The 14,014-nt window shown below is 45.4% G+C and overlaps 1 protein-coding gene across 3 annotated transcripts in view; it reads left to right on the forward strand.

The window, feature by feature from the left end:
* INPP5B (inositol polyphosphate-5-phosphatase B) overlaps positions 1–14,014 on the forward strand; it is a 957,269-nt gene that overhangs the window by 167,716 nt on the left and 775,539 nt on the right. The window contains exon 1 of one of the 3 annotated variants that reach the window (XM_085647878.1): positions 696–881. The exons of the other annotated variants lie outside the window; for them this stretch is intronic. Within the exon in view, the coding sequence (XP_085504004.1) occupies positions 833–881 (49 nt within the window). The 5' untranslated portion in view covers positions 696–832. Of the gene's footprint in view, positions 1–695; positions 882–14,014 lie in introns of those variants that run through there. 3 annotated transcript variants of the gene reach the window in all.

The following is a 14,014-nucleotide window of genomic DNA, read 5'->3' on the forward strand; positions in this document are numbered from 1 at the left end:
TTCCCACATAGGATCAAAACAAAGACAGCACACTTCCAACCCATGTAGGCAAGTGCTTCAGTGCCCCACATAAGGGTAGCAAGCGCTATATTGATATTACAAAAAAATGCAATCTCTTACTTCACGAGCTTCCAAGACCCGAAAAAAGGGCGTCCTCAATCAGTAAGGCATTAGTCTCTTGGTAACAAATTTGAACGACACAATAAATGCATAAAATGCATTCTGCCTCGTGCCTTTAGCGGTTTCCATAGCAGTGGTGTAGCAATGATGCCATGGTGCCTGGTGCAAGCAAGGAAAAAGGCACCTTTGACTGCTGTTCTTATAGTAAAATACAGCACTGGCAGTGATCAAGGTGCCCGGTGCCACTGCACCTACTGCACCAATGGTAGGTACGCCCTTGCTCTGCAGTCCTGGCAGCCGTCTCTACGGTAGCGTGATTGGCGTCTATTTGTAGAGAACATGGGAATCTTCAGGTCACGCAGTTTCAGTAAAACGCAGTCGGTTCACGAGCTGCTCTGGGCCCGCCGGGTGAGATGCGCCCCGGTCCTTCTCGAGGAAGGACCTTGCCCTGGCGCTGACGGAATGCAGCCGGCCTTGAGAGGCACTTCGCAGGAAGAATTTTTTCCATTTATCGCAGAGAACAGGCTGGGCTGGGCAAAGTCTGCAAATAAAGTGCACTCTCGCATCCCTGTGAATTTCGCCTTCCCTGTGTGAGTGGGCTGGGCGCCAAGAGGCGCTCCCCGCTGTCCTCTCTACACTTTTACTTCCCGAGGCAGGAGGCAGCTGCAGAGCTTTCTGTTCCCGCGGATCAGAGCCACCCGAGGGTTTGGCCATGAGTGACTTGCCGACCTCAGTCGAGGAGAGCAGCGCGCCTCCAGGAGGTGAGTGTGTGCGCGTGCCCGTGTGCTAGTCCCAGTAAAAGGATCCTTAAACGAATGCCGTGACGTCACTACCGTTCTCAAAGCCCACACTCATACAGTTAGACGCGTGGAGATCTGTCTGATGTCAGTGGGTGTCGGCTGATGAGGATGTATTGATTGAGTGAAGAGGACAGAATGCGGTTATAAATTCAATAATGCACAATTCACTTAGAAGCCCAACATTTCACACAGATGTCGTGGCAGACAGACACCTCGCCTACATTTGCCATGTTAATCAATCAATCAACGGCATTTGTATAGCGCACTACTCATCCGGAGGGTCTCAAGGCGCTGGGGGGGGAATGTTACTGCTCGAACAGTCAGGTCTTGAGTTGCTTCCTGAAGGCGAGATGGTCCTGGGTTGTCCGGAGGTGGATGGGGAGGGAGTTCCATGTCTTGGCCGCCAGGTAGGAGAAGGATCTTCCTCCGGCGGTGGCTCTGGCTCTGTGGATGCGTGGGACAGTGGCGAGAGCGAGGCTGGCGGAGCGGAGCTGGCGGGTGGGCTGGTGGAAGGTTTTCATCGTATGCACTGATTCAGTTTAAGGAGGACTTCAGGGCCCGCTTTAGAGCGATGCGAGCGGTGCTGCTGCACCTGGCGCTGACTCTGGTGGGGGTGCTGTGTTTAAAAAATAACTCAGAGGTTTAAAAGCACATGAACTTTCTTGTGTGTCCAGCATTCTTCAGGCAGCAATATAATGTCATGATAACTCTTGTGATTAATGTTGCTGCCGGAGAGAGATCTGAATTTTGCCTAGTGGCAGTTTTGACACATCATACAGTAGCGCAGAGGGTTAATGTGCCTGCTGCAAATAATGTGTACCCAGCAGATCACAAAACTGAGTGTGAGTGAAAGTGAACTATGAGTACCGCTCTAAAAAACTGAAATGTATGTCAGAGAGGGGCTAAGTAGAGATGAGGGTCACTGTTGGAGAGTGGTATTGAGGGAGTTAGAGTTAGTTTAGGAGGAGGTCATAGGGGAGGTGCCAAGAAAGACTCTTGCACCGAGCGCCACCAGCGCTGTAGAACTTAATACGTGTCAGACTGCTGAATGTATATAGTATTACTTCAGGGTGCTGTCGTGTTGGGCCTTAGGCCCACATTACAGTAATCAGGGACACAGACACCAGAAGATGAATCGTAGTAAACTGGCTCCGAGCACGTGCACCCGGGCCTTTTTATTAGCGGGGCCACGTCACTCGTGACACCCGTGATGGATGGGTGTGGGGTGCAGTGTGTCCAGCCCTCAGGGGAGTGGCTGGAAGTACAGCTTCCTGCGGGACACTAGAGCAGTGTTTCCCAAACTGGGGTCCGAGGACCCCCAGGGGTCCGTGGCACATTCCCAGGGGGGCCGCAGGCAGCAGTTTTAAAAGCACTGCAAAGTTCATTGTAAAATTAGCAGTTTTCCAGCAACTATAAAAAAGTGTCAAGAAAATGCCAGTGATTACTGTACCTCCTGGAGAGAGATGCCCCTATCGCCACAGGAACATCGCAAAAAGTGACATTCCCATGGCGATAGGGACTTGTAAGTATGCCCCTAAAATCCTTAGTTATTCGAGTATTTGTTTTGTATGCACACACGTGTTTATTTTTTTTCTCGAATTACTCTTTTAATGTTTGAAATTTAAATCCGACAAATTGCTTGGGGGTCCCTGGCTTCCAGTGGTGACTCAATGGGGGTCATCAGGAGTCAAAAGTTTGGGAACCACTGCACTAGAACATGTCTCGCAGGACACTACAGGTGCCAGACAATAATAACCCTTTGAAGGTCATATTTTTCCAAATTGTATTTTATTTCATACTGTTTGGAGTTTTTGGAATAAAAAGGAGCACGCCTCTCATACTTCGTGCAGTTCCTGTAGCAGCTTCCCTCACTCTGTGTGTATTTACAGTGTGTACGTCATCTGATCATCTTACTACGACAAAGCCCGACTCGTCAGATGGATGTGGGTGGACGGAATGAAGGAGATATTGCAAAATTGAAATCACTATTTCAAATCAGCAATGCAGCAGAAAAACAGGAAGCACCATTTGTGCCTCCATTTTTGCGTATCACATTAGTTGATTTGATTATTTTTGCCCTATTGTTTTAGGCAATGTTGCTACTTCATATGGCCCCTAGGGAAATCTGGAGGAGCAAATACCAGCAAAGTACGGTGAGAATGGGAACGGATGTGCCTAAAATATTTACTGATTAAGAAAACAGGCATGACGCTGTGCAGTCTGCCATATGTAAGGCAGCCCTGCATATCACTCTGAGGATTCTGATTGGCTCTTAAGTCAGTGTTTAATAGCTTCACAAAGTAAAGTGGATACCACATTGTCTTATATGTAAGCAGGCCTCGAACAGGAGAGTGGGCCTGCCTTGTATGGCAAAGGCAAGTGCACACAATGGACCACCTCCCTTGAAAAGCCCCATCAAAGGCAGCCAAGGCTAACATAAAACAGACGCTTCTACTGCAGCCTTCGCTCCGGAGCCAGTTCTGGGGCGGAAATGAAATGTTACCCAGTTTCAGGATTTTAAGGTCCTCTCGCTAACTTTGCGAGATTAGTTGTGCACTTTACGTCGTGAAGCAGCTCCATTACTGTGAGTGGCACTGCACTGTATAAATCGCCAGAAAAAACGCATAAATAAAGATTTACAAGCTATGAAATTGCTGTGATGTAGTCAAAATGAGTCTGAGATGCTCTCTACTGAAACGTCCTTGTGAACATGTTTTCTGATGGAATTCTGTGGGTCAGGGCAGTGTGGGTTTTATGGAAGCACAGCCTCAGGTGCAATAAACATGCACGCTGGGGTGGAAAGGTGACAGGTGAATCAGCTAACCACACGTCAAAAAAAAAAAAAAGTTGCCACAGTAATACATCTTCAGCCAGTGAGTACGCAGAATTCCTAGTAGATGTCCCCCTCCCCCCTAGATGCCCCTACCCCTTGGTTTACAGCATTGCTAGAACAATGGTGTTGCGACCTATGTTGTTTCAAAGCAGAATGCATTCTATAATTCATAAATTCTCATGCTGTGCATTATTCCCCCATCTAGTGGTTGGGTCTGGAGTTCTCCAGTATACTAGAAGTCCTTCTCTCTCTTTCTCATTTGTGTGTATTGTTTTGTTATTGGGCATCGACGATCCCACCATTTGATGTCTCAGCCAGCCTTTCCTGATGTCATACGCCCTTCCTAGAAGCTCCCATGTGTGGTCGTCATCTTCAGATTCTTTCTTCCGCCTTTGGGTCTGGAAGCATAGCTGAAGACTTTCCGATCTGCGAAAATAAGAAGATTGGACAAAGTTTCATCTACACAAGACCGAAGAAGATCACTGAAAAGAGATACTGGAGAAAATTAGTTTGATCATATACGTGGGGACCATATCGTAGAATACCCGGACCGGAGGCCCCTTGTTCCATGTGATATGGAGAAGACACCTTTCCAATTCTGCCTGAAGTGCCACCACAAATTCGCCCAGAAGGACAACTATCAAATGTGTAACATATGCCTACCACTTGACCTCAAGAACGAGGAATGTGAGGCCTGTGTGGATTTCAAGCCGAAGACACTGTTGGCAAGAGACAAACCGAGGCAAGCTCAGTACACCATGCAGGGCCAGAAGCAGACTCCATCACTGAAAGAACTGGGTTTGTTGAGCGAAGACGAGGATACCATCACCGAATGAGCAGAAGCAGAAGGCTTGGATGTCGAGATGACAATCGTCTATGTTGAGAGGGAACAGCACAAACCAAAGAGAAAAGAGCCCATGTAAGACAGAGAAAGAATTCAGTGGGAGAGTCTAGAACACCAGACTCTAAAACAGAGAGAGTTGCCTCAACGTCGAATAAAATGGCTGACCGAAGTCAAGTAAACACAAAAAAGCCTCTGGTCCCACAGCAAGGACTACTTACACTTATGAGGTGGGAAACATCTCTCACTTCTTGGGGGGCTGAGAAGAACTCGCGAGGGGAGTGCACCCTCCCGAGTGTTAACACTGTTGCACAAAAAGTACTCCCCTAGTTGTTAGTCCGGCGATCCAGGATAACTTGAATGACTAAACCCAATTTTGACACTGGTGGAATGTCCCTTCGTGAAGCTCAGAATAGTTCATCACCGGTAGGTGAGGATGGAGGCAACCCCTTTTGTTTTATATTCCCTCACACACCCTAGTGGTGTCATGCTTCATCATCGGGACACCCTGACGCCCAGTGTTTTAAATGGGAAAAAATAAGTGCAGGTACTCATTAGAATAGAGGCGTGGCAAGTGGGCGGGTACTGAGCGCAAAAAAAATCGGAAGTGCCGGTACTCAGTACCGGTGAGTACCGGCCCATTTAAAGCACTGCTGACGCCTAGAAGTCAGGGTGGGCTCGACCATATCTCAGGGAGCTCTTAAAAGATTTTTGGGTCAGAGGGTGATAAAGATTAAAAATCCTATGTCAGATCCCAGTTTCCTTTTATTCTTGGATCTGGTAGGAATATTAAAAAGAAAAATAAATAGGGTTGTGTGGGATATTATGGTCCTAAGACCCTACTGCCAATTTGTTATTCCCTCACACACACTAGTGGTGTCATGCTTCATCATCGGGACACCCTGACGCCTAGAAGTCAGGGTGGGCTCGACCATATCTCAGGGAGCTCTTAAAAGATGTTTGGACCAGAGGGGGATAAAGATTAAAAATCCTCTGTCAGATCCCAGTTTCCCTTTATTCTTGGATCCGGCAGGAATATTAAAAAGAAAAAGAAATAGGGTCGTGCGGGATATTATGGTCGTAGACCCTACTGCCAACATGTTTCAGTCCACTGGTGCCCCATGAAGGGTGCTGGACTTTCTTCAGGGCAAAGGCTGTGACCACCTGGAAGTTTGGAGGTATGGGGATTTCCCTACACTCAATTTAATAAGGGCAGAAAGCTGCTCCTTATCTATGCATGTATTTTTGCCGTCACTCCATCTGTAGAACGACAAAAAAACAACAACAACATAATCACCACCTTAGTATCATGAACTCACAGTAGGGTTGTGTATCATGCATTTGTGCCAGAATCCCCGTGAATAGACATTCCGAAGGTGACACAATCATGAACATTACTCGTTTGATGAGTGCATATATCCGTTGAATAACGTGTCTCTGAAGAACACTCATGTCTGTGTTATACCTGTGTGGTGGCGGCAATTTGTCGCATTCTGTCATCTTGCATTACACTAGTGTGTGTAACATTAGGTGAAACGTTTGTGTCAACCGCTCACATACCCTCTTGCCAATAAAACTCGCCATATCAGACACTCGTCCCTTCCACTCTGATGGTGTTTCTTACCCCAATTTGGGAGAGGATCCACTCCGCGCTGGACCTCACTTAGAGGGGTAGCCCTGTAGTCAAACCCTGGAGTTGATATAGTGCATGGGTTCCACAAGGCATGTCGTAAATTATACACCAAGTAAAGTATACGGCGCCACAGTCGATGTGCGAGGGCAATGGGAGGGGCAAGGTAATGGAGGAAGAAAAGAGAGAAAGGGGAACGAAAGAAAAGAAAACAAGTGAGTTGAAATTGGACCGTCCCGCTCCGTGGCGAAAACGGGCCGATTCGTACCTGTATCGAGCCTCTGTGATCAGGGTTACTCACGCCATCAAGGGTCCTGCTCCGCTGTCAGTCCTATTTGCAGAAGGTCCCAGCCGCTTGGAGAACCAACGAACCAGACAGCGCTGTTTTTAAAGGGACCCATTTCTCTGTCAGTGCGTTTAGCCGCCCACCGCCGGGTACAGCGTGATTGCGTCATAGCGTATGCAAGTGGCATGCTGGGAAAAACGTAGTGGAGTAGAGCCGAATTACGGGTCGCTCCCTAACGTGGGTTGTGATGGGAAATGTAGTTGCTTTTAGAGCGTGAGCATGCGCAACCTCCTCGGGAACCATTTAAAAACCTATTGTGAAAATAATCTTTTGTGAAAAAAACTTTTTGTGTGAGAAAAAGAGAAGAAGAAACTTTCCAATTCGCCAGTGCACATCAACTAGATGTAGGCACAACCATAGGTGTTGGAAGGGTTATTATATTCCCGGGCTCATTAGGATTCTAAAATTAGATGATGTGTTGTGTAGGGGCTTGGATTGTCAAAACAAGGGGGCACCCTGTTAGCCCAATTAACAACGTTTAGGTATTAGTTGTCTCTTCCTTTTAACCATGCACCTATTTCTCCATCACTCCAGTGCAGGTAATGGGGAGGGAGCCCGGGATAAAAACCAGATTCGTCTGTTATTTTTAATCGAGGCATCTGAGACACCCTACCCCCAGGATCATTTTGGGCGGGTACAGATGTATCGGTTATTGATGTAAGGTAATCGGGCCTCTGGTTTTGTAAAAAGGGGGGAATGAGAGATGAAATCTGACATATTCTGCGTTTGTGGTTACACGCCAGATTATCTGTTCCTGTTAAGTTGATTCCACGGGATGGAATCATTTAATCCTGTAACATGGGTTTTCAACCTGTACACCCACCGTTGTTCGCGTTCCAATAGTGTTTTAGTGCTGTCACCCTCTCCCTTCACTTTCTCAATCACTGTCCACCATAGATCCATGTCTGTATGTTGCTTATCAACATAGTGGGCTGTTAGTTTTGTCGCTGTGATTGCACCCCTTATGGTGCTTCTGTGTTCGCTGATGCAGACCTTTACTTTTCTTCCTGTCATCCCCACGTACATGAGACTACAGGGACACCTGATCAAGTAAATTACTCTTTCACTGTTGCAATTCCTGTGTGTTCGTTGTTCCCATGCATGGTGCATACCTAGATCTATTTCCTTGGTATGTTCGGTGAAAGGACATACCACACACGATCCACAGGGATAGTGGCCTCTGACCGGCAGTTGGTTTCAGAGTGTTGGTTGTTCATTTATTTTGGTTTTTCGGAAGTCTGAGTTTATCAATGAATCTCTTATGCTTCTATTTCTTCTAAATGAAAACATAGGTTTCTCAAACATGAGTTTGTTAGAGGTCAGGAGGGACCATTTTTTATTTATAATCTTTTTGATAGCGTTTGAAGATGCGTTATACATTGTAACACAGATTAGTGTCTCTTTTTCTTCTTTTGGATTGGACTCCACTAGCGCCTCTCTTGGGGTGTTACGAGATCCCTTTTTTGCTCGTTCAATGATCCTTCTAGGATATGCTCTGTCCTCTAATTTTTTTGACAAAATATCTGCTTCTATTTTGTAGTCGTTGATGTCTGCGCAGTTTCTGCGAATCCGCAAAAACTGCCCCACAGGAAGATTCTCTCTGAGGGCACGTGGGTGAGCGCTCCCAAAGTGCAGTAGGTTGTTTTTATCGGTCGGTTTTGTATAGAGTGAGCTAGAAAGGGTCGCCTCTCTGGCGCAGATGTTTATATCTAGGAAGGAGACCTGTTCTTTGTTATAGGTCATGGTGAACTGCAAAAGTGGATTCAGTTGTTTTATCCAATCAAAGAAGTTGTTCAAAGTGGCTGTGTCACCTTCCCATACGATCAGGACGTCATCTATGTAGCGCCACCATTTTCTGATATTATTAGAGTATGGGTTATGGGGCCAGACATGTTGTTCTTCTACTTGGCCCACGTACAGGCATGCTGTACTAGGCGCGAACGTGCTGCCCATTGAAGTGCCGTGGACCTGTAAGAACAGCTGGTCCTCGAACCTGAAAAAGTTTTCCGTGAGAGCAAGGCGCATCAATGTAATTACCCAGCTCACGGGGGCGTCCCAATTCCAAACTTTCTATTCTAGAAGATTCTCTATGACCCGAATGTTCTCTTCTTGTGGGATACTCGTATAGAGTGCTTCAACGTCTAGGCACACCAGGATGTTAATGGTAGGGTCATACTAGATGTCTGCTAGAAGGTTAAGCAGGTGTTTGGTGTCTTGTACGTATGACTTGATACAGGTCACCAAGGGACGGAGGAACCAGTCGGTGTATTTTGAAAGAGGTTCCAGGAGGGAACCAATCCCCGACACGATGGGTCTCCCTGGTGGGGGTATTTTGCCCTTATGGATTTTCGGTATCGTGTAGAATACCGGTATTCTGGGGTCATCTGGATTCAAAAACTCGTGTTCTTTTTTAGTTATCCATTCCTGGGACAGTGCTTCTGTGGTTAGTGTACTGAGGGTTTTATTAAGCCGTGTTGTTGGGTCTCTCATAATTGGTTTGTAATACTTGGTATCTGCCAATAGGTTCATACACGCTGTTCTGTATGCAGTAGAGCTCTGTATTACCGTTGCTCCCCCTTTGTCCGCTGGTTTTATGATGATGTCAGTTCTCAAGCTCAAGGACTTCAGGGCCTCACTTTCTCTTTTAGTCAGGTTATTGTAAATGCAGGTCTTCATGGGTAAATCCTCAATCTCCTTGGATACACTTTCCTCAAAGGCAATCAGCTCAGGGAGCATTAATGACGAGGGTGGGCAAAAGGTCGATTTTAGACATAGAGTGGTGTGGTTTTGATCCACCGTCTGTGGTTCCTTGTTCACGAAGAATGTTTTTATTTGTATCTTTCGGAAGAATTCGCTCAATTCGCAGCGTATCTGGAACTTATCCAGGTATGCGGTTGGCACGAACCCAAGACCCTTGATGAGGACAATGGTTTCTTCAGCGCTCAATGTGCAATCCGTCAGGTTCACTACTAGTTCCATGTTGTGCTCGTGCCTGCTGTTGGCCCCTTCGTCATACTGCGGGTGCTCACCAGTGTGTTGTCATCTTCCCATTGCACTTGTTTGTTGAAGTTGTTCTTTCTGCCTTGTCTGCCCCTTCTTCCGCCCTCTCCTAAAAAACGGTTCTGGTTGTAATTGGGTTGGAAGAATGGGTCTGTTTGGTAATGTGGTGGTCCGTGAAAAGGTGGTGGACCCCGGAACGGAACTGGACCAAATGGACCAGGCCATGGGTACATCTGGGGTGGTTGGTAACCTTGATTGTAGTTCCCCCGTCATGGTCTCCTGGACCTACCTCTCCAACTCTTGTTTGAACGGTCACTTGACCAACCCTCATTTTCTGACTCTGAATTGCTTGAATCCTCTGGTAAGATGAGCCCGACTCTGAGTTCTCCTGGCATTTGTAGTCATCTTTGATGTACGGGTACGCTTTTTCATGGGAAAATTATTTAAGATTTTAAATGTTCATGATTGTATCACCTTCGGAATGTCTATTCACGGGGATTCTGGCACAAATGCATGATACAAAACCCTATATACTATGAGTTCATGATACTAAGGTGGTGATTATGTTGTTGTTATTTTTTTGTCGTTCTACAGATGGAGTGACGTCAAAAATACATGAATAGAAAAGGAGCAGCTTTCTGCCCTTATTAAATTGAGTGTAGGGAAATCCCCATACCTCCAAACTTCCAGGGGATCACAGCCTTTGCCCTGAAGAAAGTCCAGCACCCTATTTCTTTTTAATATTCCTGCCAGATCCAAGAATAAAGGGAAACTGGAATCTGACAGAGGATTTATAATCTTTACCCCCCTCTGGCCCAAAAATCTTTTAAGAGTTCCCTGAGATATGGTCGCGCCCACCCTGACTTCTAGGCGTCAGGGTGTCCCGATGATGAAGCATGACACCACTAGGGTGTGTGAGGGAATACAAAACAAAAGGGGTTGCCTCCTTCCTCACCTACCGGTGATGAACTATTCTGGGCTTCACGTAGGGACATTCCACCAGTGTCAAAATTGGTTTAGTCATTCAAGTTATCCGGGATCGCCCCACAGCAGGGACACCAAAGGCAGCCTAAGCACTTGAAAACACAACGTCGAAAGACGATCAAAGTCGAGAGGTTTTGACGCCGAAGGAAGAAAGAAGTCGGGAGATGCCAAAAAGGCGACTAGTGATACACCATCGAAGGAGACCTCGACATTGAAAAGAAAATAGATGACTATGCTTGACCCCGAAGAACGATCCACCGAAATCAAGCGAAAGAAAAACCGTCTAAAGGAAGAAATGCCTGCAATTCTGCAGAAAAGGGATTTTGACGCATCTCTTTGGGAATGCCAAATCCCTCAAAAGACTGACTTTGAAAGATCAAATTGAGAAGGACTTCGAAGAACTAGACCCCCCTATGACACCAGAGCCACAGGGAGAGAGGCCTTCAAGGAGCCTGCAACATGCAGAACTGTGCCCTTAGGGTAGAGAAGAAATGCAAACATTCTTTAAAGGATCCTCTGTACATAAGAGGACCAGTCCCGGCTGACTCCATCATTGCAGCTACAGCGAGGAAAAGGGCAAACATCCCAACTACATCAGGACCACCACCAGATAAAGTAAAAGAATGAATATGGTGGGCAGGAAACTAGATGACGGAATAATGCACAGAATGTCAATCCAGAAAATTCTTCAAGGTACAAAACTACTCCCACAGGTAAGAAAATATTTTGTTTCTCTTTTCACGCACGTATGAGGCTATAAGTCCCATTGTGAAAAGTAGCATTCCTTAAAAGCCATAACTGGCTATGGTTGTTCCACATGACATCGGGCAATCTGGCAGCTACATTGTTGTTATGTGGTATTAGCATTGGAGAACACTTTATGAGCTTGGCAAATCGCAGTCTTTCTTGCACACTTGTCCATGGTCTGCAGTGATCGAATGTCATTATAACCTTGTGGCATTTTGGGGGGAAACTGTGGTTTTGTTGTTCTCAGCAGTCAAGTGTCTGAATTCCCAAAAGCATCCTGGCAATTGACATTCTTTCTTACCTCTGTTGGCTTTCTCAACAACGAAACCAAGTCCTGGATGGAAAGGAATAAAAACCAGCCACTTGCCTTTCCAAGCTGTACACAGATACATAGGTGGGCATTTGGGCTACTCAGGTGTCATCATTATCCATGTACTGTAATAATTGTAATGAGTGCTTATCACTTGTGTTTTATGTTGCATTTGTCTTTGTATTAGGTATGTATCTATGAGGTACTCTATGGTGCAAACCTATCTGAAGGGCAGGGTGCTGCCGTACAAGATCACAGGCAGATATACAGAGAGCAAGTGTTTGGGAGGGTTGGTAGGTTCTGAAAGATGAGGTGGACGGTTTCTTTAGCTTGTTGTAGTGTTCTTTAAAACAAGTGTGATCTCAGCTCTTTCATAAAGTGTATCAGGGATGGAGCTGTCTGATGGATATGGAAATGTCTTTTCAGAGGTTTGGTGCATAGATGGAGAAGGCCGGTTACATTGTGTTTTTCAGTTTTACACTTTTTCCTCTCCAGTCTGAGAGCCACTCCCAGTATGTCTGGAAGATTGACATGTGTGCCAATTGAATTAGCTATGCAGATGATGTGGTTGGTTTTGAGGATGGTGTCATCTGCCAACGAGAGTCAGTGGAGTTCCATCACAGTGGAGTGATGTGGTTATATTTCTTCAGGTTCTTGATGAGGCATGCAAAATACCCTAAAAAGGGTATGTGGCAGTGTAAAGTCTGAGAGACGGGGGAAGAGGGTGTTGGTACGATATTGAAGCAAGCACGATGGCTTGAACATTCGTTTTGAAGCAGCCGCGGTCCGTGCAGGTAACAGCTGTGGGGCCAGGTAAGGAGGTATTTCGAGGGACGATGCAGAGGGAACATTAATTATTTATTTAATTTTCCTTCTGCATTGTCCCTCGAAACCCCACCTTAAATGGCCCCACCGCTGTTACCTGCACGGACCACGGCTGCTTTGAAGTTACTGTCTGATAGGAATGGTTTCACTGTCTTTAGTAGAGAGAGCTAGTACCAGGCTGTCAAGGTGCATCTTTGTTGCTAGTCTACACCTTGAAGCTTTTCTTTGAATTAAGTTGTGTAGTGTATCAACCAAATAAATGTGTTCACATTATATTTTTTCAGTTAACTTCAACTCACTGCACTTATAAATGCAAGGTTCCCAGAAGTTGGTGTGTGCTTCTCTAGATGAGTAAGCAGCTCTATGTATGTAACCACAGGAAATGCCTCCATTCTTCACACCATCAGCTTGTGTTAAACTTCAACTGAGAGGTCACAAGTTGTGGTTTGACACATCTAAGAGGCTTTATAGATGCAAACTTTGAAAAAACACATCTTTTCTAGCAGGGCTGCTCACAGTAGTGGTGCAGACTGAAAGTCAGTTTTGCCTTGATCCTTGGCCCAATTCTTAGCAATTTTTTAATTTTTGCTTTTTTTCCTCAAGATCAAATTCACTGGCCATGGTTTTTTAAAGATGTGTTTTTGGGCGTGAAGGATGGGCTGCTACCAAAACATGCCTGGTCCATTTTTTTAATCTCCCACCTTCAGTGCCAGTCTTTATCTGTTTATGGTGAAATTGAGCCCTGGTGAGTCAAATTTTTATGTCAGAGTAATCTTGTATAATTTCTAGCATCTGTGTTACTCGAAATTCACAAAATTATGTCTAGTCAGGTAATTAAAGATCGTCCATGCAAACATTCTATCCCAGGAGTTGTCATGCAGGTGTATTAGGCCTGGTTAATAAACCTCCATTTTACATGCACACGTTCTTAAGTTGCCTTCTCCCCATAAACACAATGACATTTGACACACATTCTTATGCGTGCACATATGGGATATTATTATTCAAACTCAGTTTGCTTACAACACCATTTCGTAGGTACTCTATCAAGACACCTTGAATATTCTGTACAAAAGCTAAGTTCAGCACGCAAGATGTTGTTATTTGTTTTTGGCCACTCGGCGACAGACGTATCATAATAGAATAAACAATATCGGCCCAATTGGGATTTCAACATTGTAACATGAAGGATGTTATTATATATATGACATCAAGCCTTTGTTTATTCAGAGGAGCATTTTGCTGGCATTGAGAGGTCAGTCCATGTAGGAATTCCAACGCAGCTGATTCCTGTCACCTCCTGCAAGGGATGCTGTCCCAGTCTACACCAAGATGGGCAGCTTGCTGACATTTACCCCAAGGTAATGGAGAGTTAGACCACCCGGACAGGGATTTAGCATATCCACGCACCTTAGACACAACAGGGTAGAATGAGCTAGATAGGAGTATACTATATTACCAAATTTGTATCCAAGCATATAGATTTCTGTAATCTGCAAAATGGTTGAATTTTTTTCACCATTCTCGTAATGCTAATAATAGTATTTTGTTTCCTTCTATTAATTATTTTAGTGCACA

Source organism: Triturus cristatus, chromosome 3_2 (genome assembly GCF_964204655.1).
Source record: "Triturus cristatus chromosome 3_2, aTriCri1.1, whole genome shotgun sequence".
NCBI classification, from domain to species: domain Eukaryota; kingdom Metazoa; phylum Chordata; class Amphibia; order Caudata; family Salamandridae; genus Triturus; species Triturus cristatus.